At 42.1% G+C, this 27,033-nt stretch overlaps 1 protein-coding gene across 1 annotated transcript in view; it reads right to left on the minus strand.

The window, feature by feature from the left end:
* The window catches only part of SMG1 (SMG1 nonsense mediated mRNA decay associated PI3K related kinase), a 69,463-nt gene extending 45,873 nt beyond the window's left edge, over positions 1–23,590 (minus strand). The window contains exons 1-18 of the mRNA XM_034426234.3: positions 23,090–23,590; positions 15,059–15,222; positions 14,275–14,430; positions 13,708–13,844; positions 12,472–12,530; positions 10,921–11,134; positions 10,253–10,378; positions 10,097–10,169; positions 8,961–9,058; positions 7,675–7,848; positions 6,084–6,308; positions 5,186–5,287; positions 4,658–4,927; positions 3,110–3,240; positions 1,652–1,813; positions 1,147–1,265; positions 588–675; positions 388–489 (exon numbers count right to left, since the gene is read on the minus strand). Of these exons, the coding sequence (XP_034282125.2) occupies positions 388–489; positions 588–675; positions 1,147–1,265; positions 1,652–1,813; positions 3,110–3,240; positions 4,658–4,927; positions 5,186–5,287; positions 6,084–6,308; positions 7,675–7,848; positions 8,961–9,058; positions 10,097–10,169; positions 10,253–10,378; positions 10,921–11,134; positions 12,472–12,530; positions 13,708–13,844; positions 14,275–14,430; positions 15,059–15,222; positions 23,090–23,211 (2,522 nt within the window). The 5' untranslated portion in view covers positions 23,212–23,590. The remainder of the gene's footprint in view (positions 1–387; positions 490–587; positions 676–1,146; positions 1,266–1,651; positions 1,814–3,109; positions 3,241–4,657; positions 4,928–5,185; positions 5,288–6,083; positions 6,309–7,674; positions 7,849–8,960; positions 9,059–10,096; positions 10,170–10,252; positions 10,379–10,920; positions 11,135–12,471; positions 12,531–13,707; positions 13,845–14,274; positions 14,431–15,058; positions 15,223–23,089) is intronic.
* Positions 23,591–27,033: the final 3,443 nt, after the last annotated feature.

The raw sequence follows: 27,033 nt of genomic DNA on the forward strand, positions 1-27,033 counted from the left end.
GGCAGTGTTTCTCAACCTTGGAGCTTTAAGATGCGTGGACTTCAACTCCCAGAATTCCCTATTCAGCACGCAATTGATTTTAAGATTAGAACTAGAAGTATCTGACTCAGTGGTGGAATTCAAATTTTTTTACTACCGGTTCTGTGGGTGTGGCTTGGTGGGCATGGCATGGGAAGGATACTGCAAAATCCCCATTCCCACCCCACTCTGGGGTCAGCCAGAGGTGGTATTTGTCGGTTCTCTGAACTACTCAACATTTCTGCTACCGGTTCTCCAGAACCTGTCAGAACCTGCTGGATTTCACACCTGATCCGACTACGTCACTTGATCTTGTTTTTCCACACACCAATTCTAAGAATTTACACCCAAGGCAACTCACTTACTTACCTTAATATGACATCCAAAGGAATAGACTTTAAAAGCTTCCCAAATGCCTGCCTGATCCGAGCAACACTGTGGACCAGCTGAACGCGGCATACGTCGACACACCTGTGCCACAAAACAGTGAAAACAACACAGTAACGCAGGCACTCACACAATAGTGGAACAGAACAATGAATTTACAAAAAGGTTAATGGGCTAAATACCTCTGGAGTAAGTCTTCTGGGAGAGAGGATGACAAAGCATGAAGGCTGTTGCATGCTTGGAGACAAATGTTAACATCTTCCAAGAGAGCTGCGTTTTGGAATTAAGGCAGTTTTATTATCCACCAGAATGATATTATCCATTTATCTTTTAGCAATGACTGTTAATATTAAAAGCGTATTTAAGAGCAATGAATGGCAGAAGTTGTACTTGATTTCCTCAATTTTTACACATCTTAATTCCTAGATATCTTCAGTTTAAGTTACTTACTGTAACCAATCTAGGGAAAATTAAAGCATTAAGTTTGCAGAGGGGTAAGATGTATTTTATCAGATCAGAAAAATTTGTATGCAAATGAATATAATTTATATTTTAGCAAGACTTTAACTAATGGAAATAATGAATTAATTGTGATTTATGCTATGTTGTTGACTGTAAAACGTTCTCAGTTAAAAAAATATAAAATGCAAGTCCTTTGCTAGTTTTCTAACAACAGATTCACAAGAAAATTGATACACATTTTGCTTATCCCTTTTTAAATTAGAAAAGTCGAACTCTTACTGTTTGCCAGAAGTCCTTTGCAAAACTTATGGAAGGAGGGGAGCGAGAACAAGGGCGCGTAGGTCTCTGATTTCTTCATCAGAACAGCTACTTCCAAAGCCCAAGTCATGAGCAATTTCCTAAAAACACAAACATCCTCTTCAATTTTTATACTATGTATCTAATGCCTTTCTCCAGAGTAGCCGTGCTTTTCAAAGATGGCAGTTTCAAACGACAACTTTAAGCATGTTAGCTGTGGAATTCTGGGGGTTGAAGTCCACACAACCTTAAAAGTTGCCAACCTTGAAAAACACTGCTCTGGAATTAAATTCGATACCCAAGATTTAAATGAAAAAACAGGCACATATTACAAATATCCAGGAATCTAATTCCTCTCCCTGAGGAACAACCCTTAAATATATCAAGTTTCTTCCCTGCCCTCTTTTCACATGCACTGATCATTAATTATTTTTTGGTCATTTTATTAGAGAAAACAATATTTCAACCGGATGAAACTACTAGTTACCTGGTATCATGGGTCAGGTTATCCTTTTTAAGTAAAAGTCCCAGAAGGTTTACAATGATAGAGAAATGTTTCTTTGTAGCTGTGGTCACAGTGCTTATGACAGCCCCGTCAAACAAAGAAGGCGATGAGGAGCTGAGACTGCTAGATATGAAGTGGTCATGCCTGGAAAAGGGACAGAGAATTAGATTTTAGTCATACAACCAGCTAAATACTGTATATTTGGGGAGGCAACACATGTTGCGGTATAGCCTGACAGTGTTCATAAATGTTAAAATTATTGAAACCCAAAGCTCAACATTCCCATAGAAGATTATTGGACCATCTTCATTCGCTGCCTTCTAAGAATGCAGCATTGATAGTCCCACTGCACACCAGACCAAGAAATCAACTCCCCAAGAAGGCTGTATAAAAAGAATCTTGCCCGTTTGATTTTGCTTTACTTCCACCCCCCCAGCTTCTCTTATATTCATGTAAATTGGGGGGGGGGAGTGTTTGCTTGAGTCACTTGCGCAGATTCTTCTTGTTTTTGATTCAAGCCACATTTTCCCTGACAATGAGTCTAGTCTATTTCTTCCCTACTCTCTATGTATCAATCCTTCCTCCTTATCAATAGTGTTTCCTTCTCTCTTGAAAGGCTCATTCTCGACAACCAAGCATCTCATTTCCTTCACAAAGAAAAAAAAAAAACCTGTGCAAATTCTAAGCTTCCCTTTTTAATTCTTAGAAAATGCATGAGTTCTCCGATTCCAGCACGTGCAAAGCCTTGGTTATCCTTTTATCAAATAATCCTTATATTTTGCAAGGGATCTTATAGTGCAGCCCCTCTTATCAAACAGAGAGATCTTGGAGAAGGCACAATAGTACTTACAAATATCTACACACACACAGGGAGGGAGGGAGGGAGAGAAACCCCTCACATCCTGGACATAAATTGTTTCAACTTCTACCCTCAAAACGTTGCTATACGGCACTGCACACCAGAATAATTAGACACAAGGAGAGTTTTTTCTCGAATGCTATCACTCTGCTTAACAACTAATTCCCACAACATTCAAATGATTTACTAAGACTGTATTATTATTATTATTCTCTTCTTACTAGTATCTATTTCTTCCCACTTATGACTATAATCATGTTGCTTGTATCTTTCAATTTATATTGTTTTTATTTGTCTCCTAGTACGATTTGATAGCTTATTAGTAACCTTGACTATCACTAAGTGTTGTATCTTTTTATTCTCGATGTATTTTAACCTCCTTATGTACCCTGAGAGCATATGCACCAAAGACAAATTCCTTGTGTGTCCAATCACACTTGGCCAATAAAGAATTCTACTCTACAGCAAGGATTGTTTTAAGAGTCCAGCAGGATCTCCCGCTAGGAGAACAAAAATCGAAATTGTTTGTAAACTGATGTAAGTACCACAGTTTCCTATTTAAAGAACGAAGCCCTTCGCACCTGGTGCAGTGTGAATACAGGGTGTACAGCACTGCATACTGGACGGCTGGAAAGTGAACGGCTATATCACCGTGGGCAACCATCAAATTCTTGCTTAGCAAAGCGAAGACCGTCGGGGACAGAGCCCACATCTGAAAAACAAGCCGTGGTAGAGTGTAAAGCATAAATTGAAATTACAGTGGTACCTCGGTAGTCATCGTTAATTGGTTCCGGGAGGCATGATGAGCACCAAAAACAATGAGTACCAAACAAAATTTTCCCCACAAGGAATAATGCAGTAAGCCACAAGGCAGCCGATGACAAGTTGTAGAGCTTGTGCATTGAGTACCAAACAAACGATGAGAACCGGGACAAAATGTGTCAAAATGCATTGAGTACCAAAATCGACGAGTTTCAAAGCAGTTGAGTACCAAGGTACCACTGTATGTTCCTACCAGAATTAGGGTTGAAAATGACAAAATACAGAGTTAAGATTTTTCTAAAACCCTTTCCGATAATAAATAGAGACAAAGGCTAGAGCAGTCATGAGAAATATCTTACAAACTGTGATATAAGGGCAGGGCAGAGATGAACCTGGATAGTTTATACATTTTTTTTTTTTAAAAGCCAAAACAACAGAGATAGTTTTTTCACTCAGACCATCACTCTTCTGAATACCTAATTCTCACAGTACTGTCTAATGACTACGTGTATTTACCCATGTAATGTGGCTGTAGTATTTATTTATTCTTTACTCCCCCTTTTATTGGTGTTATGATGATATCATTGTTCTGTTGCTTTGCATGTACATTGAGAGCACCGGAGGCAATTTTTTTTCTGTATTTCCAGTGCAAAGGGAAACATACCAATACAAAGACGTACCTAGAAAATACAAGACCTACTCACTGAAGGGCTTCTAAAAATAAATAAAAGTTACTTTTTCTTTTTTGTGTGTGAATAAAGACCTGTAGTTATTTTAGAGCCATGCATTCACTGCTAACTATTGCAGAGCTTAAGATAAATAAATGGACTTCTTTCTAAACTAGTTCTAAATAACTTTAGAATTAAAGGCCTGGAGATTAAAACATATGAAGAACAGTTGCAGGATTTGGGTTTGGCTAGTCTAGAGAAAACGAGGATTGGGGGGACAGGATAGCAGCATTCCAGTATCTGAGGGGCTGCCACAAAGAGGGGGGGTCAACATATTTTCCAAAGCCCCAGAGGGCAGGACAAGAAACAATGGATAAAAACTAATCAAGGAGAGAAGCAACCTGGAGTTAAGGAGAAACTTCCTAACAGTGAGGACAATTAACCAGTGGAACAGAAGTTGCCTCCACAAGTAATGGGTGCTCCATCACTGGAGGTTTTTAAGAAAAGACAGGACTGTCACTTGTCTGAAATGATACAGGGTCTCCTGCTTGAACAGAGGGTTGGACTAGAAGACCTCCAAGGTCCCACAAAGGTACATTTACTTTGCACAACGGGTGCAAGGCTGCTTTACGTTTTCCACAGCCACATCACTTTGGAAACACAAAAATCATTCGTACCCCAACGGCAGAGATAACTCACCCCAATCAACGAATTTTTGGCATTTCCAATTGTAGTCAGCGCACTGAGATCAAATATGACAACAAACTTTGCATTGGCCACTTCAAAAATGTGGTTCTTGAAAGCATCGTGGAGAATTTCCGAACAAGCTTGGGGAAGCTGCAGGCTGCAAAGGAGGCTGTTCAAGGCGCATGCCATTTCGCCCAGAATCAACTTGTAGGCTGTTTCCAAAACGGGAATGTTCTTTAAGCTTAGCACTGCTTGATATACAGCGTGTGCGGCAGCAACCACCTTGAAAACAGAAAATTACAACATGTCAGGAAGGCTCCTGCCCCTTAAACGTTTCCTGTAACTCACGCTGATTCAAGACATACTTCAAGCCACAGTTTAGTTTCCTTCTCTATAGCTAGGTGTGATGTCTCAGGTGAGGCTGATTTGCTGATGCAAGAATAAAATGATAGAGGTGTTCTCTTAATGTAAAGGTTATTCTTAAAACAAAATCTTCTAAGGTTTCATTTCACGTGGCGTGAAATTTAATTTGCTGCTTACCTCTTTTTCCTTATGGTAGCGGAGTGTAAGAAGCTTCGATTCTGGTATAAACAATTTCTCTATAAATGATGATGGAAGTTTTGTATTTATTTGTTCAACGATCTAGGCAAAACAAAAAGGGGCTTTAGTATTACGTGAGTAAATTTTCACTTTGACTTAAAACATGGATCATGAATTGTTTGAAATATTTGTTTCCTATTTAACCAGTGTGTTTATTTATTCATCAAACAAAAATTACAAAATTGAATGAACTAAATGTAAAAACTAAAATGTGACAGGCACGATAGGCACTTACGCACACCCCCTTAGGAACCTCTTAAATATGGGATGAGGTCCAGAAAAGTTGGAATTAAAACTATGAAAGTTAGTAGTTTTATGCCACTTTTCCTGGGTGGAAAATCCAAAGCAGCCCTCTCATTTGCTCCCTTATTTTCTACTGCTTATTAGTAGCAGGAAAAGATTTCTACTAGGCTTACCAATTCTTTAAAAAATACTTGACAAGCCCTACAAATAGTTATGAAGGAGCTCTGAAATGTAATTCAAGAACAATTACTGGCATCAAACTATAGCAAAGCATATTTAATACATATTCCCAACTGGTCTTCTTCTTAGTGTTATTATATCCAGTAAGAAAATATATTGTTTATTATGTAGAGACCATAATTTGTACAGCATTTACAGTACATGCTAAAGGAATTGTTCATCCTGATTTTTTAATAGATAGCAAACACTAATTTGTTTAAGGCCAAAACATGTATCCCTTAAAACTCAAACAAAGCCAAAGGATTAACTTTAGGTTTCCAATTTACTTTTTTTTTTAATCACTTGTGGCCTTACATTTTTTTAAATGAACAAAACTGTTATCATTAAATGCAGATATTATGAGGATTGTATGTACCAGCATCAATAAGTTCAACACCGAGATGATATAATCAGTACCACAAATCTGACAATTTTCAAGTTGATCTAATCCATAAGTGATGATCATATCGCAATGTATATTCATGCTGGGATCCAGACTGCCAAGCAGGACACCGACACACTCATTGGCAGCAGTCAATACCGCCTCAGAAAAAAAGACCTGGTTGGCGGCTGTCACACACCTCATTACTCTGTACAAAACCTGAAGGAGGAAAAAAAAAAAGAGAATTTAGTTACAGTGAAAGTACACTGTCACCCCTTTGAACTCATGCTGTCCGTCTGAAGTATTTTAATCAAGCATATTCAATTTTTTTGTTAATATGCACCATATGTGTAAGTTACCATAGAGGCAACTAAAGCTCTATCTCACAAGGTAAGCTGATCCCAGCAAAATAAAGATGTTTTATCATATTTTTCAGAGTATAAGACACTCCGGAGTATAAGACGCACCTTAGTTTTTGGGGAGAAAAATAAGGGGAAAAAAATCTGCCTCTGCCTACCAGCATCCATCAGTATTCATCTGGCTAGCATCCTGTCAGTGTGTGAGAAAGTTGAGGGCTGTTTGGAAACTGAAACAGTATTTGCTGTGAGAGCAACAAGGAGACAGCAAGAAGCCTGGGCGTGTCTTAGCTCAACTATTCTGTACTAAAGCTGCATGTTGCTCTGAAACTAAAACTGAAACTCCTCTCCTCTGCTTGTGTTTTGCTTGTATTTACTACCACGTTGGAAAACATGCTTTCGGTATTGTATATTTACTTCATGTGTTATATTATATATAAAGAGAAGTTATTGAATCCTGCTGAATCAGTTACTTGTGTGTGCTTGCTGGATGTGATTGCTGCTGCAAACTCTGACACGTCCTTGCAGCAAATAGCAAACAGCCAGGTCAGCTTCAGCACATTATTGCAGCCTAATTCAGTGGGTGGACTGGCCTCCTGGAATACCCTGAATCAGCTGTTCCAGGCTGCAGGGATTGCCACAAACCATCACCACCTCCGTGCCCGTGCACGTTTTTGGCTACATTCGGTGTATAAGATACACCCAAATTTTCAACCTCTTTTTTGGGGGGGTGGGTGGGGTGGGTGGGATGTCTTATATTCTGAAAATTACGGTAATTGCTAGAGATACCAAAGTTCACGAGCGAGGTGCCCTAGAAGATATTGTTGTGGCAGTCATTAAGCAAACGCCGTGGTTGTTAAGCAAACCAATGGTTCACTATGGGCGTAATTGTGTAGAAAAGCAGACGTGTCTTAAAATGTGGTCACATGATTGTGGGATGCTACCAACAATCGTAAATGAGGCCCAAAGCTCAGTCATGTGACTTGGAAGGGGGCGGACCTTTGGAATTTTCCATCCGTCAGAAGTAGCCCCAAGGTCAGTCTGTTGCAACTTTGAAAAGTCATGTTGAGAGCTACATATACACAATGAGGTGTGTTAGATGAAAGCAACACATTTTTCAAGTTTTTTTACACCGGAAAACGGAACACCGAAGTCACAATTATTTAATGTTTAGATTAGCTTGGCGTGATTGGCCAATGAAACTGCTCAACCACCTGAGAGAGACTTACATCGGTTACATATCCTTCAGTAATCGGCGGCCCTCTGATGGGACTGAACCGCTCCCCAATACTCCTCACTACTGTGCTGAACACACGAAGCAGAGCTGCCAGTTTGGGCAACGAAACGGAAGGAGGAGGAATATCTTCATCAACGGACTCTCCGGAAGCGACGTGGCCGAGGTCCTACATGAAGAAATATATAAAGACGCCGGTCCTCGTTGAGGTTGTGCTCAGAATTGCAGGGATACTTAGTCTTCAAATCTCCCTGCTTACACACGTTTCTTTTCATGTCAGTAAAACCCCTACAGATTTTAGTGATGCATTTAAATTCTGCAGGAGTTTAGCAAGGGTGTGTTCAAAGAATTGTTTCTCGGTTTTGTCCGAGACTTCAACTCCCAGAATTCCCAGCCAGCAAGTTCAAGTTGCCATGGTTGAGAAACACTCGTTTAAATTAATCTTGCAGGTACATTTAAGGAACAAAGCAACCATAACAGCAGATAATTCATGATAGAAAAGGTCTATGGAGATTTTCAATCGTCCAGGACAGGGGTCGGCAACTTTAAACACTCAAAAGAGCCACTTGGACCAATTTCCCACAGAAAAGAAAACACTGGGAGTCACAAAGGTCCTAATCGGAAACCCCCCATTCAATTCTGGAGCCGACCAGAAGTCCGGTTTCCCCACCAGAGTCTCCTCCTAGCGCGGTGTCCTTTTTCCTCTACCTGTCCTAACCGAAAGTCCTATTTTGGAACCAACCGGAAAACCCGCCCCTTGCCATAGAGTCTCCTCTTGGTGCACTGTGCTTCCCCCACCACCACCAACTGGAAGGTCCTCTCAAAATTGTGGCACCAACCAGCAACAGGGAGCCACAAAAGAGCCGCATGAGGCTCCAGAGCCACAGATTGCTGACCCCTGGTCCAGGGCATGATTGTGCCAAAGGTGCTTTTCCAAAAGGCAACTGGACTTCCCCCCACCCCCGAAGATGTTTTGCTTCTCATCCATGAATCTCAGAACTGAAGAAGCTTCTTGGATGAGAAGCAAAATGTTTTCAAGGGGAAAAAAATCCAAGAAAAGCCTTTTGGAAAAGCAGCCTTGGGACATGACATAAAGGGGTATAGAAGAGGAGAGCCCTTTAAGAGTGAAAGAAGATCCTTCAGGGAATTAGCTACAGTGTTCACAGTATTCATAAAACTTTCCAACAGAGACACAGGTAAGAACCCGAGTTACTCCCTAGAAAGTATCTCACTTTTCCCCCCAAGCATTTATTTCCGATTCAAGACTGATGGCCTCATTACCTCAGCATAAGCTTCCATATCCTCTAGAAACTGACCCAGGAGTGTGGTAGAAAAGGCCAGGTCGGCTACCCAAAATGGTTCCAGACTCTGTAACCATCCTGTAGAAAGGGCCGGAGCAATGAAAAACATGGTCAGGTTAAAGGTATATCTGGTTCATCTAAAAAAATAAAGCGGCATAAAAATTAAGCAAACAAAACTACCAGCGCTAGCTAATAAAACCATGCATCGTGTGTGAATGACTGCAGAAAAAAATAATTACTAGTCACATTTTACCGTGTTTCCCCGAAAATAAGACCCTGCCTTATATTTTATATGGCTTAACATATTTTTAAATTTTAAATTTTTAATTGGTTTATCATTTTAAACTGGGGCCAAATTAATATATATTCTTTTGATTGTTCTTAATGTTTGTATTGTATGTTTTTATCTGGCTGTACACCGCCCTGAGTCCCTTGGGAGAAGGTGCGGTAAATAAATTTAAAATAAAATAGAATAAATAAAATAAATAAAATATGTTTTTGAACCCCGAAATAAGCGCTTGGCCTTATTTTCAGGGAGGTCTTATTATTTTGGGGCGCGTGGAGCAAGACAGGGCTCCTCTTGCTGCCTTACCTGATTTCAATCTCTGTCTCCCTAACCCTAACCAAAGGAAATGGTGGGGACCGGCTGCACATGCTTTTAAATATTTTCAAGGAGGGCTTATTTTAGCATATGCACTCAAAAGCCTGATGGGGCTTATTATCAGGGGATGTCCTATTTTCGGGAAAACAGGGTAGTTGACAGTCTCTATATTGGTATAAACAACCTAAATTATGATTTTGGTAGGCAACAGCTTTAGAAATCAATGTTACACCTATTATAACTATTCAAGAGGAAGGGAAGGGAAGGGAAGGGAAGGGAAGGGGGATGGAGGAAGAAAAGCAGGTAGGATTCTGATCAAAATGAAATTTAGTGTAGCCAGATTTGTTTTTCAATAAGCTGAAATGTTTAACTGAAACCTTGCAAGTAACAGCATTTCCTTTGCATGCACTAACTTGATGTAAAGCATATATGAGAAATAACTCTTGATCGCCCAACAAGGAAATCAGAGCACATTACAGGGCATCTCATAAAGTTATTTTATTTTTCAAGCTTACCTGAAACTTGCTGGGTCAGAGAAGGTTTTTGAGTGTGATCAATATGCCACCCAACTAATATGTCAACTGTGTCCTTGGAAAGCAATACACAAAAATTAATCCACCTGGAACACATAATGGAGCCCGTAAGGCATAAAGAGAAGGCAAGGCTCTTACCCTAAAATTCGTGCTGAAAATGTGAGGATAACAACGAGACACAAGAAGGATGCACTTGACACATTTACACAGCAATTCGGGGGTATCCACATTCTCTAGGATAGACTGCAGGCTAGTCATGACGAGCTTTGAGAGAGGGAGAAAAAAAAACACAGTTCTGTAAATACGTGTAAAACAAACATGGCTACAACTATCCAAAAAGCAATTAAATAAATTGGGAGATGAATGCAGCATTTATTGTATAATTCACGAAAGTCATTCAATCCACTAAGAAGAACAAAACTGTAATTGTCAGCAGCAAGGATTTCGGAAAAGCTGCTTGCAAAGTTAGAATGAGCTGCCCTTTTTTTCATTTTGAGCCTGTACTTTTGATACACTCTATTCCATGTCTCTAGACAGACAGACATGGATAGAGAGAGAGACAGAGAGACAGAGATGGACGGATGGATGGACACACACACACACACACACAGAGAGAGAGAGAGAGAGAGAGAGAGAGAGAGAGAGAGAGAGAGAGAGAGAGAGAGAGAGAGAAAGAGAATAATTCCCATTGACTGATAATTTCTCATTCATTTGCATGTCACTAGCCAAACAAACTTTTACTTAGACACAAGCTGGGACTTAAATCTTTTTATGAAAAGCAAAATAGTCTCCGATTTTATTCTTACTTGCATTACGGATGAAAAGGCTTTCTTCTCGCCCACAGTCTCCAATGCCTTGTAACTTGCACACAAATAAAGCAGTTTAACTTCATCTTTAGTGGAGGAACTAAATTTGCTAAAAATCCATTTAAAGATCTTCTCAGCTTCGTAGCTCAAAGAAGCGCAAAGAAGGCCAAGACAGCAAGCCCCTTCCTGTCTCAATTCTTGAAGCAATTTGCTACTGCATTTATGAAGAGGAAGGGGAAAAAAAGACAGTTGGTTATGAAATATAGCATCTCAACCAGTGACAAGCCTGGAATTAAAATGGCAGGGAACTGATCGTTAGAGCTCCTGAAGGTTAGTTTGTGAAAAACGGTAGACACAAAAACTACAAGGATTCACACATTCAAGTCAGCATCTCATTCGCACAGGAGTAAATTCCCATTTATACATAAAGGTAGTCCTCGACTTATAACCATTTGTTTAGTGACCGCTCAAAGCTACAATGGCATTAAAAAAGCGACTTGTGACCAGTTTTCACACTTACCACTACAGCAAACCCCCCGGTCACGCGATCAAAATTTGGGCGCTTGGCAACTGGCATATACGTGTGACTGTTGCCCTGTCCTGGAGTCATGTGATCGTCATTTGCAACCTTCCCAGCCAGCTTCTGACAAGCAAAGTTAATTGGGGGGAAGCCAGATTCACTTAATGACTGCATGATTCACATAACAACGGCAGTGATTCACTGATGGCTAAAGTGGCAAAAAAAAAAAAAAGCTGTACAACGGGGTGTGGATTCACTTAACTAGCCATGGAAAGGTTGGGCTCGATTGTGGCCATAAGTCAAGGACTCCCTGTATGTTTCTACTCCCATCCTTGCCCCTCAGTTCAACAAACACCTTCGAAGCAGGAGGACATTAAATAAACTTAAGGAGTGGCGGGTTTCAGAAGCCGTTTTTCTGCTGATGGTTTGTACCAAGCCCTCTGAGCAATCGGATAAGAGGCAAGAGCTTTTCTTGATGCTTTCTGACCACTCCTTTCCTCATCACTGAGGCTAAAAGGAGGCGCAGAATTCATTGATCTTTTTAGGGTAATGCCAGAACATTCCGCCCCCTGTGGATCATGTCATTTGGGGACAGCGCAGCTTGGCAGCTTTCAGATGATCCCCTAAATTGGCTTGTTTCGGGGCCAGATTACCCCCCAGAATAGCTTGAGTGACTTCCAGGTTGGAGGATTTTCTTTCCGGAAGCTGCCAAGCCATCTGTTGGCACGCTCCGAAAGGGAAACAGAACGCTTGCAGAGATCTCCGGAGCTGTCCATTCCCAGATGGACCCGAATCAGAAATACAATACAATACAATACAATACTTTATTGGCCAAGCGTGATTGGACACACAAGGAATTTGTCTTTGGTGCATACGCTCTCAGTGTACATAAAAAGACAAGATACATTCATCAAGAATCATAAGGTACACCACTTAATGATAGTCATAGGGTACAAATAAGCCATCGAATCATACTAGGAAACAATCAATATAAATGATCATTCTTTCAAAGCTGTCTTATTCCAACTTACCTTTCATTAAGCACATCATGTATGGCAGTCAAGATATTATCCAGTTGTTTAACAAGTACCTGTAAGAGTCAACACAGAAAAGTTTCACTAACAGGGTGACTGCAAAGCAAATTCAGGCTGTCTTCTCAAAGGTGTGATTTTTTTTTTCAAAAGGAAACTGGACTTTTGTTGTTGTTGAGGAAGAAGATGTTTTGCTTCTCGTCTAAGAAGCTTCATTCCCCCCACCCCACCTTTAGAACTAATGAACCTTCTTGGATGAGAAGTGAAACGTTTTCTTCTTCTTCCTCAAGGGAAAAAAAAACCCCAATCCAGTCGCCTTTTGAAGGAAAAAAATAAAAGCGCCTTTGAGACAAGCTATGACCTGGACGGCTGAAAATCTGCACAGACATGCAGGCTTCTTTCATGGCAACTGCTACTACCATTTATTTTCCTATCCACTGGTCCAACTGGCCATCAGATGCTACATGAACTCAACCGCTGGCCAGGGGAGCTCAGTCTGGCCTGAACAGAATATAAATGCTTGCTTATGAGAGATGAGCTTGTTTTGGCCTTCAGCGTTAATAGGTCCAGCTTTTTTTCCCCTCCACTTCCCTTCTCTCTTTAGCATGTCAGCATCTTTTTATGTAAGCTGGAGGATAAATATAGAATTCTTGTCTCTCACTTAAAAAAATATATATAGAGACAAAAGGAACTATAAGCAGTCCTTATAACCATTCATTTAGCCACCATTCAAAGTTATAACAGTACTGAGAAAAGTGCACTTATGACTGGTTCTTGCGCTTATGACTCTTGCAGAATTCACATGGTCCAATCAATCAAAATTTAGGCACTTGACAAATGTCCTTTAGGATGGTTGCAGCATCCTGGGGGTCATGTGATCGCCATTTGTGACCTTCCCAGCTGACTTCTGACAAGCCAATGGGGGGAAAGCCAGATTCAGTTAATGATCGCATGAGTTAACTGCAATGATTTGCTTAACAACTGTGGCCAAAACGGGCGTAAAATTAAGCACAGCTCACTTTACAACCACCTTGGTTAGCAATGGAAATGATGGTCTCAAATCAAGGCCTATCTTAAAACACAAAGGCTACCCAAGAAGGAGAAAAGGGAAAAAAGATGAAAGTAACATAGTCTTGTTATGTAGAAACCTGGATGATCCTTTGCATGAAGTCAAGCTTAAAGCAAAGGAGCCCTTACGTCAAGGAAAAAAAAAAGCCATATATAACAATACTTAACCAGTTTGTTCTCTGGTTGCTGAATAAACTCTTTCAGTTGCTTTACAGTAGTCAGTCTTCGATCTCTGTCATCTTCCCGAGTAATCCTCCGAAGAAGATTTGACAGTCGAGACTCATCAGAGTAAGACAATGATCGCTCTAGAAATTGAGATAATGGCACACACGCATGTCCTTCTCTCCCAGAATCAGACCGATCCCCATAATAATAAACAATCCATTCCCATGAAAATAGATCGGCTACATTTAGTTTAACTTTGTCACAATTAATGGTAAACAGCTTCAACCAACTATGCTGTACGACTTTTGCTCAGAAAGGAACCAAAACCCGTAAAAAGGGCCACCCCAATTTAAAAAGAAAGAAAGAAACCCTTTTATTACAATGTTCTCAGGGCAACAGTTCACTTGATTTAAAATAAACCGTAGTGTAATTATACCCAGTATTAGAATTTCATATTTTCAAGCCCTTGAACATGGTTCTAATTTTAGGAGACATTTCCTATGGTTACTATAATAATAAAACCAGCTCAAAGCAACAGCCCACTTTTCTACTGGCACACTCAGTTCTTACCCTGTGTTTTCCTCATGTCTTTTGTGACTAAAGCACGATTCCCATGCTGAACACTGGTAAAATCAGAATTGGTCACATTGTTAACTCTCAGCTCTTGCCCCAACGACTTCCGACCATAAGTATTTTCCCCAGATCCTCCATTGACACTGTAGCCACCTGGAATTAAAACCAGTTTTTTTAAGGAAAGCATTAGAATCACTTGGAAATTGCACCATATCCTAAAGCAGAAGATGACAATGTTTTGGGGGGTGGGGGGTAAAAGACCCCCATTGACCAATAACACTAGTTCCTGATGTTGCAAGAAGCTGTCATCATATCTGGCCAATCATTTCTCCTGCTCCCAAATTAAAAATATTTTACACCTCCTCCTCCAGGAAACAAGCCAGGACAGAAAGTGGTCAGTATTTCAATATTCCTTATACCTCGCTATTTAAAAAAAGGTTTCTACCTATAAAAATCATTTTTCTAATTAACACAGATGTGATGGTTCAATTACTCCATCTATAACAAAATGCAACATAGCACAATAGTAATTCCAATAAAAACTAACCAGAGGATTGGTGACAGCCATGAAGTATCTAGACCAGGAGTCTCCAAACTTGGCAAGTTTAAGACTCGGGGACTTCAACTCCCAGATTTCCTCAGCCAGCATGGCTGAGTGAGGAATTCTGGGAGTTGAAGTCCACAGGTCTTAATGTTGCCAAATTTGAAAACCCTTGATCTAGACTAACTCATTTCTTTTACAGCCGTAACTGTTTCATATCAAATAAGATCATCTTTATACCTTTTTCTTCATTCTGGAGGTCAGTGGAGACTCTGATATCATCATGTCTATGTCGAGACACCACCGTTGAATTTGAAGGTTGTAATCCATAGGAGGAAGAACTACTCCGGTCTCTGGATGAAGAGTATTTTAAATTCTCTTGGTCAGCTGATTGATTGTCACTTCTGCAAGAAGAAAAAAATCTGTGAGGTGCTTTCAAACCTTGGCCCCTAGAGTTGGTTTACATTCAGAATATCTAATGTCATTCGTTCGTTCGTTCATTCATTCATTCATTTGCTGCTCATCTCACCACAAGGCAAATGTGGGAGGCTTACAACATTAAACATATCTAAACCAAAAAGGCTGAATAAAATGACAAATAAAATAAATGAGTTACAAATTAGAACTCACGAACTTTCCTTCGAGATAACTGATTGATATTAGTTCTTCATAATGTCCTAAGATGGACAAAACCAATGGTTGATTGCCACCTGCACAAGCCAAGAAAGAACCCCTGAGCCAAGACGATGGTATTTTTAATTTTGGCCACAAAGATTAGCATCAAGAGCTCTTCTATGCATTAAGAAGCAAATGTACCACGAGCAGAATAAAACTAGAAGGTGTCTCCTTCTTAGAAAGTTCATCGGAGCTCCTTCTCAAATATGGATTCAGGGTTCCCAGCATTTATACTAAACACTCTTTCCTCTGCAATCTTTTCTCACACCCACTGCAGAGAACAATTCAACAAGAGCAGGTTCAGAACATCCCATTGTGACAAGCACCATGCAGAGAGGGAAAAGATGCTATATTATTACATTGAGGGTTAAAACACATCCTCTTTTGGTTCATTGTGCCCATGGTGTGAACAAGATCACTGTGCAAAGATACGAGGCAGGTACATTATTAAATAGCCACACTGGGTCATTTTCCAAGAAAGAAGCAGAGCTGTTTACATACTAGCTTGTATCTACACTGACGTCAGCAGAAATGTACACAACTCTACAGACAAACTAGCAAACATCACTGAATATTCTGACAGCTTTCAGCCAGGGCTTTGTAGTTCGTATGCCCATGATCCCCTGGGACTTGATAACACGGATACAGAAGCATTACAGAATTCCATTTTAAAACCGTGCACGAACGTTTTCTTATTATGAGTAGCATAACGAATAAATAAAGAACCACTTTTAACTTTCCTTCTTTTATTCTACTATAAAAGTACACATACCCAAACATTCTCTGCATACTGGTTTCTGAAAAATGCACAATACATATTTTTTTCCATGCCATTCCAAGTTAACACATCACAAGATCAAACTATGTCATGCATAAATAAACAGTTGCTCGGGGAGTGGTGTGAGAGAACACACAGATCTATTAATTTTCAAATATTAAAACCCATAAAATGTAGGTCACGCACTATAATGCACGTGTATCCCATATCTCAGTAAAAAAAAAAAACTAACATTAATATGAAGTGAGCATGACTTTTATACGCTTCTTTAGTAAACAAAATGGCTTTTGGAATCAAAAATAGCTAACACATAAAGCTGCCTTAATCAAGCAATGATGGTGGTGGTGATGATGATGAACCCAGATTATTGGGAAGGAGTGGATGGATGACAAAACAAAAGCCAATACAGCTATCGCTTTCAAGAGGTGTGGAAATACTAAACGTTTCAAACCCCTCATTTTGTCTCAATATACCCAACAGACAGAAATAGTAGGCAGCTAACGTTTCCAGTTGCAGCCACACCTTGCTAATAATCCTGAAACTGAATGAGAATTTCTGAATGCTATGCATAGGACAGTATTACACATTATGCCAATAGATGTGTTTGGTTCAGATGACCATACAAATCAGTAACAGTGGCTTATTGGGGGGGGGGGGGGAGAGGTTAAAATAAACCATAACTTAATATTAATATAATGTAGGGCTCTAGCGTATTTTGGCATCATACAAACTGAGTCATCATGCAATTGACATGTTTTTATTTATTCTGAGGATTTGTTTAATCTCCATAAAAGTAGAGTATTTAATTAAAAGTCTAAAGTCGTCTTTTTTTCATATAAAACAGTGCAATTGCAGGACCTGTCACATATAATCTACACACACCACTAAACTAAACCATTATAGATCAGTCAACTGCCTAGGTTCATACAACATACTACGCCAAGACATATTATGGCTTAGTATGATACAAGAATGCAGCCCCTGTTAAAAGGGAACTAAATACGGATGGGGCTGTACACGTGTTTTCCTACACATAAAATTGCAAAAATCATGTGCTGTTGCAGACAGACAATGGAAAACAAATACTCCTAAGAAGCTATAAAGCCATTTACTAACAGCCCAAACTTGTGTGATTACATAGTAGGCAAAACCTCACTGACTAACTTACTAAGGTACGTAAAATGCATTTCATTTTCAAATGCCTCATCTTGACAGTGAAAATGCAGTGGGGGGGTGGGGTACTGAGGGGTCGGGAGATGCTTGGAATGAGGCATTTCATACTTGAAATGTTTCAGAAGGAACTCTTCTGCATGCTTTTACTAAGCAGCCATCCTAAATCACAGGCTGAATCAAATTAAAGACAAAAAATGTTTTATTTCCCCACCGGATTCTAACTCAGCAAATCAGGAGAGGTGCTACGAAAGTTCTACAAGCTTTATGAAGTTGTCTAGGAAGAGAAATGAAAGCCAGATTATGAGTCAATTTAAACTGCATGATGGGGGGGAAAATTCACTAGCCTAGCTACAAGCTGGAGTATTTCTCGAAATCTCAAATCTAAATACCTCATTTCCCAAGTGCTTTCCTTTTTTTACAACACCTGATGGTGTCCACCTGGTGGAACAGCTGTGTTACTCAACTACAGCCCCATCTACCATATCTATCCTGTCAGTTTAAAAATAATTTCAACAGAAACAGTAGGACGTCATGGAGGCAAAACATGCAAAGTTTAGTTTCAGACAGCAAGGGAAAGAAACCACCACCTGAAATATCAGAATCAGGGTAGGGAACCTATGGTTCTCTAAATACAGGTAAGTCCTTGACTTACGACCACAACTGAGCCCAACATTTTGGTTGCTAAGCAAGACAGCTGTTAAGGGAGCATTGCCCCATTTTAAGACCTTTCCTGCCAGCATTGTTAAGTGCAGTTGTTAAGTTAGTAACACAGCCGTTAAGTGAATCTGGCTTTCCCATGGACTTCGCTTGTCAGAAGGTCGCAAAAGGGGATCACGTGACCCCGGGACACTGCAACCGTCGTAAATACGACTCAGTTGCCAAGCGTCTGAATTTTGATCGTATGACCGTGGGGATGCTGCAATGGTTGTGTGAAAAATGGTCATAAATCACATTGTTCAGTGGCACTGTTACTTCGAATGGTCATTAAACAAATGGTTGTAAGTCGAGGACCACCTGTATTGCTGAGGCAGAATTCCCAGCAGCTCATTCAGCATGGCCAATGCTCCCAAGAAAAACACATGAACGCATTCATATAATCACCCGGAATCAAGGAAATATCTATTCCTTCATTGATAGCCCCGCGCTATCATATATACAATTCTAAAGAACATCACAAACCAAATGGAGTATTAATGTATATTTTTAAAAGCTTACCCCTGGAAAATACAACGAGAAAGCCAAAACTTTTGCCAAAGACAAAATATAATTTTACCATTTTAAGCTTTTAAAAAAAAAAATCCCTTCCAAAATCGTGTTCTCAATCAAGTCACCATGCAGGCATGAGTCCACAAGAGAAGTGAAAGGGCACCAAGTAATAAATTCTGTTCCCTGCAGCCTTCCTTTAATAGCATGAAGTGCAAAAGAGAAAGTTCTGATGTACATTCCTACAGATTCCAATCTGAAGCCTTTCTGGCAATGCTGGAAATAGAAGGCTGGGACCAGAATTCTAAAAAGCATAAAAAGATGAATGTCAAAAGAAAATCCTGCACTTACATTAAAATTGGAGCTGCATTTCTTGCCACTGTATACATATTTTTCTGAGTAAGATTTGGTTCTGAATCAATCATGACTTCAAACTTAATAAATTTAAATTGCATTCAGAGATTTTCTTAACTGCATTACAATAACAGCTGTATTGACACCCGTTTAGTCTTAGTTTATAGGCGTAAGTAGACACGTTCTTCATTACCTTTCTTCCAAAAAAAATGTTAGCCATCTCCAACTGCTACCTTATTAACAACCTGCCTTAATTATGATTTAACTTTTAATGTGCCAATTTGGGGGGCAATTTCTTTTTTTTTTTTCACAATTTTAAATCATTTTGACACCATTGTACTGTATCATTTAAATATGATTTTTTTAAAAAAATGTATATCTAGGTAGCATGAGCCATCTCAATGCTGACTGGGGAATTCCGGCAGTTAAAGTTCGCACATTTTGCCAAGGTTGAGAAGTCAGATAATAAGCAGAGTCACGGTTTCACTTAGCAACTTATTTGCTTAACTGAGTTGCTGGTCCTGATTGTGGTCACTAAATAAGGAAGATCGGTGAGCTTGTAATGCAGGCTGAATATCCACATAGATTTTCCAGTGCTTTCTAATGGTGAACCTCTATATCTGAAATAAATCTAGCCTTATGTGTTTGAAAAATCAATGTATACTTTGGGTTGTAATTCTATTTTTATTGTTTTCAGAAATACATTTAACTTTTATGGTTTTATTGCTTTTAAAGTTGTTGAGCTGTCCAGAGTCACTTCGAAGCAAGATGGATGGCAAACAATTTAATAACTAACTAAATAAAATAAATAAGTATACAATACTTTAGAAACAAGTTCTGGAGTGTATAAGAAAACTCCAAAGAATTTGTCAAGGCTCCAGTATTATACCTTTAATTGTCCATACAGAAGGAAACACCAAGATTATGTTGGCCAGTGGTTAGATTCACATGTCATTCTAAGTCGTAACAATGCTTTAGAATCTGCAATGGCTGGGTTCACCATTAACACATTAAATCAAACATCAGGCACATCGTAATATGGCTCTGTAGTGAGTGAAACTAACCAGAGTCTCCCACACACAAAAAGAAGTTTACCAAAACCTGACTTTGTTTGCCTGGTCCTCCAATAATTCTCTAACCCAACCGCAGAAAAGATCTAATCCACAGACCACATGTGGCCAACCAATCAGACCAATCCTTTTCCAAAACCACCTTAGTCACCCATTTCCCCCTCTGAAAACCCCACAAGATCAAGCTCATTTGGGGTCCTTGCCCACTTTCGAAATGCAGATCTTAACACATCAGACCAAGCTTATCATGGGGGTTTTGAGCCAACCACGGCCTGAACCCGTTCAAAGCAACAGACCACTAAATATATCTTACTTTAAAAAACACAAACCTTTAGAAGATAAGACTTCGGATTTCCCCTCCCTCCCTCCCTGAACCCACCCAAGCATCCATTTCCATGCACCCAAGGAGAGGTGGGCCTTGAGTCTCTTGGACAAGCAAGTCACCAGGCTACATCAAGGAATTTTCAAAAGTAGATCATGATATCACAAAAGGACCTGCTCTTACATAATAGTTAAAAAAAAAAAAAGCTCAAGGCTATGCTTACAAGCATAGCTAAAGCAATCACTGGGATCTTAAAATAATACGGAAGCTGTTCATGGGGTTATATATATTTTCTCTCAAAGCAAAATTGGTTTTTGTTTTTATACACTTGAATTGTCTACGTCCATGTCAAATGACAAATATAACAAATTGTTCCAGACGGGGGCATGCACTTCTACGTTATCACAAGTTTGCAGTAGTGTATTTTTTTTAAAAAAAGAAGTATGAATCTCCAAAAAAAGAAAAAAATGAGCCTTAACATCTAACAAACACCACCACGTTGACTTTCTCCTCCTCATAAAGCTATTACCAAGTTATCAATTAGGCAACAAAGTTGCAATATGAAAGTCGTGTGAAATTATTCCAATGGATCAAGCTATCCAACAGCCTCAATTAATTAAAAAAAAATCCCAATTCATATTAAAGTTCCTGCAAAATAAAACTGAAATGCCACTGCTGTTTTCTGCGTATCTAAATATTTCATATTTAGAAATATTTCCAGGGAGATAGCGCTGATAGTTTGATATTTTCTGCGTATCTAAATATTTCATATTTAGAAATATTTCCAGGGAGATAGCGCTGATAGTTTGTTACAGCAAAAGAATATAAATTTTACTACCTTTTAGAAACAAATATGAAAGATGCTGCATTTCAATAAACATTACACTCCGCTGGAAGTTTCCTAGAGTTGGAATCAAAACACAGATCTTTCTCAACCATTTAAATCTCCTATACTTTCCCCTCTCCCTGTAATAGTCTTGTTTTTTTAAAAAATGCCTTCTGCTTTTTCCTGGCCTATTTCTCTCACCCATCCCAAAAGAAGCAGAGCGCAGTAGATAACAGGAAACAGGAACCACAAAGAGCACATTAATTCATTCGGCGTACAATATACCCACACAAGGAAAGAAAAGTTTGCAGAACCAATCACTCTGCGAAAAGGCCTAATTAAAAGAATAGAAGAGGAAGAGTGAAAGAAAAACCTTATGAAATCACCCTCTAACACAGTTCTGATGAACTCCGCTTTGCCAACTTGCGTACACTTTCGAAATATACCTGCCCAGGTGCATAATCACAAAATGAAAGTAACTTCTAAGGCTCATAATCAATAAACAACAACTTGTCTGTCTGTCCAGCTTCCCAGGGGTTGAAGTGTGCTACTCATCCGATGGACAATATCTCCCCCAATCTCCCACCACCACACCCAACAAAACCAATAGAGGGGGGGAAAAATCCAACCCTTTTTAAACCTATTCCTTGGAGGAACAGAGGAAGGAATCACAACCCTAATCTATGGCGATCCTCAATCCCCCAAGTCATAATTGTCCCAAAGGCGCTTTTTTGTTGTTGTTGTTTCCCCCCAAAAGGCAACTGGGCTCTCTTTGGGTTTTTCTTTCTTTCTTTCTTTGAAAACTTTTTTTTTCTTTGAAAACATTTTCGCTTCTTCTCATCCAAGAAACTTCTTCAATTCCGTCCAGTACTGAAGAAGTTTCTTGGATGAGAAGAAACGAAACCTTTTCAAAGAAAAAAAAAATGTCCACTTGCCTTTTGAAGAAGAGGGGGAGAAGAGGGGGAGGGAGGAGGAAGAAAGAGGAGGAGAAGGAGGAGAAGGAGGAGGAGAAGGAGAAGCATTATTATTATTGTTATTGTTATTGTTATTATTGTTATTATTATGGGACATTAAACATTTTTCAAAAAAAAAAGGGAAGAATTAAACCAATGCAATGAGCTTCAGGGGACCCTCCACAGCCAAACTCACCCCCACCCACCCCAAAAATAAAGCCAAATAAAGACACCAAACTTTAAAACCCCTAAAAAAAAACCTCCCGCTTGTAACCACCCTTTCCCCCCACCACCACCACCCTTTCCCCCCCCCACCACCACCCCATTTTATGTCCATGCCCCACCCCCAACCCTTGCAAGGCACCTCCCATTAACCAGGTTTAAACCTAGCCCCGCTTAAGCCCCTCACCACATCCCGGGCGAACGAGGCTCCTCAACAACGACACCCCCCCCACCCCCACCCCGGCTCATCCCCCACCCCCACCCCGCCTTTTTCCACAAACAAACCCACCCAAAGGAAGAAAAAAAAGGGGGGGCGGCGGTGGGCGTGTGTGAGGAAGAAAAGCCCTCCCCCCACTCCCCCCTTCATGGAGAGACCCCTAAGAAAGAGGCAGCCTGCCTGGCCGGGGCCTTGAAGCCCCCCACCCCCAAAAAAAAAAAAAAAAACCGCGACCGGGGAACGTGGCGGGGAAGGCCGCAGAAACCGGGCGCCACCGCCTTCCCTTCCTCCTCCTCCTCGGCGGGAACGGCGCTGTCAGGGCTCCCCGAGGAGGAGGGAGTCGGGGGGGGGGACCCCGGGCCTAGCTAGGTAAGACCAGGCGGGGGCTGAGGCCTACTTATTTCCCCGCCTCACACACACACACACACACACACACCTCACACACACTAGGCCGCGCCTGGGGGCGTCGTGGGCCCACCTGGGTTGCCAGTCATTCCAGCTCCGCGGGTGATAGTGTTGTCTGCCGCTGCTGCTGCTGGTGCTGCCGCCGCCGGAGGACGAAGCGCCGCTCAGCCGAGACCCCGGGGCTCTGCGGCTCATTACCTTGCCCGAGACGGCATGGCCGGCCGGGGGCGTGTGGGGGGGGGGGAGGTGAGGAAGCGGCGCGGGGAGAGAGGGCGGGGCGACCGTCACACACACACACACACGGAGGGGGACCCCCCCGAAGGGCGGAAGAGGAGAGGGCGGGATTTTTTTTTTTTTTTCCCCCTCAGGCGCGGCGGAAAGACGACGGCCCCGCCTGCTGCTGCTGCTCCTGCTCCTTTTTCTCCTCCTCGCAGCGGCGGCGACGGCGACGGCAGCGACTCCCGATTCTAGTCAGGCTGAGGCAGCGCGCGGGGCATGCCGGGAAGGAAAAAAAAAACCGAGGGGGGACGCGGAGTGGAGAGGGGGGGGAGGAAAACGGGCTGCCGCGGAGCACGCCGGGAAGACGGGCCCGACGCTGACGACGTCGACGACGCAAAGCACGTCGGGAGTTGTGGTCCGGGAGGGAGGGGCCGCTTGTCACTCGAGGGAGGGGGTTGGGTATCCCCACAAGGCCTCGCTGAGGGCGCGGCGCGGACGGACGGAAGAGGCCACGTCGGCTGATTATTCTCTCTCTCTCGCGCGCGCGCGTGCGTGTTTGTGGGGAGGGAGTGGGGGAGTTCACCTCCCTGGTGGAACGACAACCCTGCGAGGAAGGCCTCGGCATTGTCCCTACTAGCACGGATGATGTTACCTAGCTGGGTGATGAAACGTCTGCAAGGAAACAACTGAGCTCAGGGAGCACCAAGGACCTCATAGTTCTCCTCTATTCTGCCAACCCAGTTCTAGTAGCACTGATGATGTTACCTAGCTGGGTGTTGAAACGTCTGCAAGGAAACGGAGCACCAGGGACCCCACAGTTCTCCATTCTGCCAATCCCACTCTCCTACAAGGGCTGATGATGTTACCTAGCTGGGTGATGAAACGTCTGCAAGGAAACAACTGAGCTCAGGGAGCACCAAGGACCCAAGCACCAGTTCTCCTTCATTCTGCAAACCCCACTCTCCTACTAGCACTGATGATGTTACCTAGCTAGGTGTTGAAACGTCTGCAAGGAAACGGAGCACCAGGGACCACACAGTACTCCATTCTGCCAACCCCACTCTCCTACTAGCACTGATGATGTTGCCTAGGTGGGTGATGAAACATCTGCAAGGAAACAACTGAGCTCAGGGAGCACCAAGGACCCCACAGTTCTCTTCCATTCTGTCAACCCCACCCTCCTACTAGCACTGATGATGTTGCCTAGGTGGGTGATGAAACATCTGCAAGGAAACAACTGAGCTCAGGGAGCACCAAGGACCCCACAGTTCTCCTCCATTCTGCCAACCCCATTCTCCTACTAGCACTGATGATGTTGCCTAGGTGGGTGATGAAACATCTGCAAGGAAACAACTGAGCTCAGGGAGCACCAAGGACCCCACAGTTCTCCTCCATTCTGCCAACCCCACCCTCCTACTAGCACTGATGATGTTGCCTAGGTGGGTGATGAAACATCTGCAAGGAAACAACTGAGCTCAGGGAGCAGCAAGGACCCCACAGTTCTCCTCCATTCTGCCAACCCCACCCTCCTACTAGCACTGATGATGTTGCCTAGGTGGGTGATGAAACATCTGCAAGGAAACAACCGAGCTTGGGGAGCAGCAAGGACCCCACAGTTCAATCCTGAGCTACAAATATTCTCCTTTATTAGCTTCATCGGTGTCAGGCTGGGATGGAGGCTCACAGGCTTCAAATGTCACTCCTCTTGTGGGTTTTATTTTATTTGAGTGTGTGGAATCTACAGTGGTCGTGCAATCACCGATGTGCAAATATAAGCTTAAATAAAGCATTAGCAAACATGATGATGGATGGATGGATGGATAGACAGAGAGATGGATGCGGCAGGCAGGCAGGCAGGTAGACTGGGTCAGGAGCAGCGGAAAATGTATATTTTTTACTGATTAACTTTTTGTAATGTAGTTCCTGCACCTGCCACCAGATGTCTTGATTGGGGTTTTTTTTGCAGATGAAATTGTAGATTGCACAGATGCAAAAACTTAGAGCGTTAACGGGCTTGTACATTGCCATGTTTGGTGGTACATTATGCAAAGACTTGGCTCCTTTTAGACGTTTATAATGCTGCAAAAGATGGAAGGAAAGAGGAGAGGATGGATGGACGGACGGACGGATGGACGGACGGTCTCGGTTACAATAGTGATGGAGGCACCATTGGAACATTTGGAAATCCAGATTGGTTAACAAACCCTTACAGAGATTATCTCAATATCAACTTGATGGCACAAACAATTGCTTCCTTCATCCTTTCTCTGCTGTTGTTTTGCTCTGCTCTATTTAATTAAGGTAAAGGTAAAGGTTCCCCTCGTACATATGTGCTAGTCGTTCCCGACTCTAGGGAGCAGTGCTCATCTCAGTTTCAAAGCCGGAGTGCCAGCGCTGTCCGAAGACGTCTCCGTGGTCATGTGGCCGACATGACTCAACGCCAAAGGCACACGGAACCCTGTTCCCTTCCCACCAAAGGTGGTCCCTATTTTTCTACGTGCATTTTTTACCTGCTTTCAAATTGCTAGGTTGGCAGAAGCTGGGACAAGTCACGGGAGCTCACCCCGTTACGCGGCACTTAGGGATTCGAACTGCTGAACTGCTGACCTTTCGATCGACAAGCTCAGCGTCTTAGCCACTGAGCCACCGCTTCCCCTGTTTAATTAAAGGCAAATCGTAATCACCCCGACGAATTTCACCACAATTATTTATCTAGCCCAGTGGATACTATGCCCCATGTGTGATCGCCACGCAGTCCTCTTATCAGGTTACCCTTAAACCTCTATGTAAACTATTTGGCTCCCTGGCTCATCCTAGGAGTTCAAAAGGTGAGCTGCTTAGCAACTACTCCCAGAGTAGTGATAATGCTAAAAATAGAAGCCTTGGTGTAACTTGGCTTGATTCAGCCTAAAGGCGGAGAACTGAGTTTGTGGGCTGCCTCATCTGCTTATGTAGCTTTTTTTTTTTGAGGGGGGGGATTCAAAAACAAAATGCAAGGGGTGGGGGGTGCTTACATTCAGGGGGAGCAACCTTAAGCCAGCATCCTCTCGACTCCACAGAAGGGGGAACGGCAGCCTCTTAAGCTGGCAGAAAGAAAGAGTGGAAAAATTTCAGGAGTGTAAACCCCAGCGTAGCCTGTGCATTTCTTGCAAAGACACCCATCTATTGTCAAAAAATTCCCGACTGGGGAGGGTCCAGGAAGAAAGACTTCTCTGTTTCTGTCCCTGTCCTGTGGAACACTCCCTCTCCCCCCCCCCCGAACTGAGGCAGCCCCCTTCCTTCCCGCTCTCTTGGCCTTCCGTAAAGGTGTGAAAACATGGCTCTTTGGCAGTGGTGGAATTCAAATTCTTTTACTACCGGTTCTGTGGGCGTGACTTGGTGGGCGTGGCAGGGGAAGGATACTGCAAAATCCCCATTCCCACCCCACTTCAGGGGAAGGATACTGCAAAATCCCCATTCCCACCCCACTCCAGGAGAAGGATACTGCAAAATCCCCATTCCCTCCCCACTCCAGGGGGAAGGATACTACAAAATCTCTATTCCCTCCTCACTCCAGGGAAAGGATACTGCAAAATCTCCATTCCCACCCCACTCCAGGGGAAGGATACTGCAAAATCCCCATTCCCTCCCCACTCCAGGGGAAGGATACTGCAAAATCTCCATTCCTTCCCCACTTCAGGGGAAGGATACTGCAAAATCTCCATTCCCACCCCACTCCAGGAGAAGGATACTGCAAAATCTCCATTCCCACCCCACTCCAGGAGAAGGATACTGCAAAATCCCCATTCCCTCCCCACT

Source organism: Pantherophis guttatus, chromosome 14 (assembly GCF_059756535.1).
Source record: "Pantherophis guttatus breed Tessera chromosome 14, ASM5975653v1, whole genome shotgun sequence".
Classification (NCBI taxonomy): domain Eukaryota; kingdom Metazoa; phylum Chordata; class Lepidosauria; order Squamata; family Colubridae; genus Pantherophis; species Pantherophis guttatus.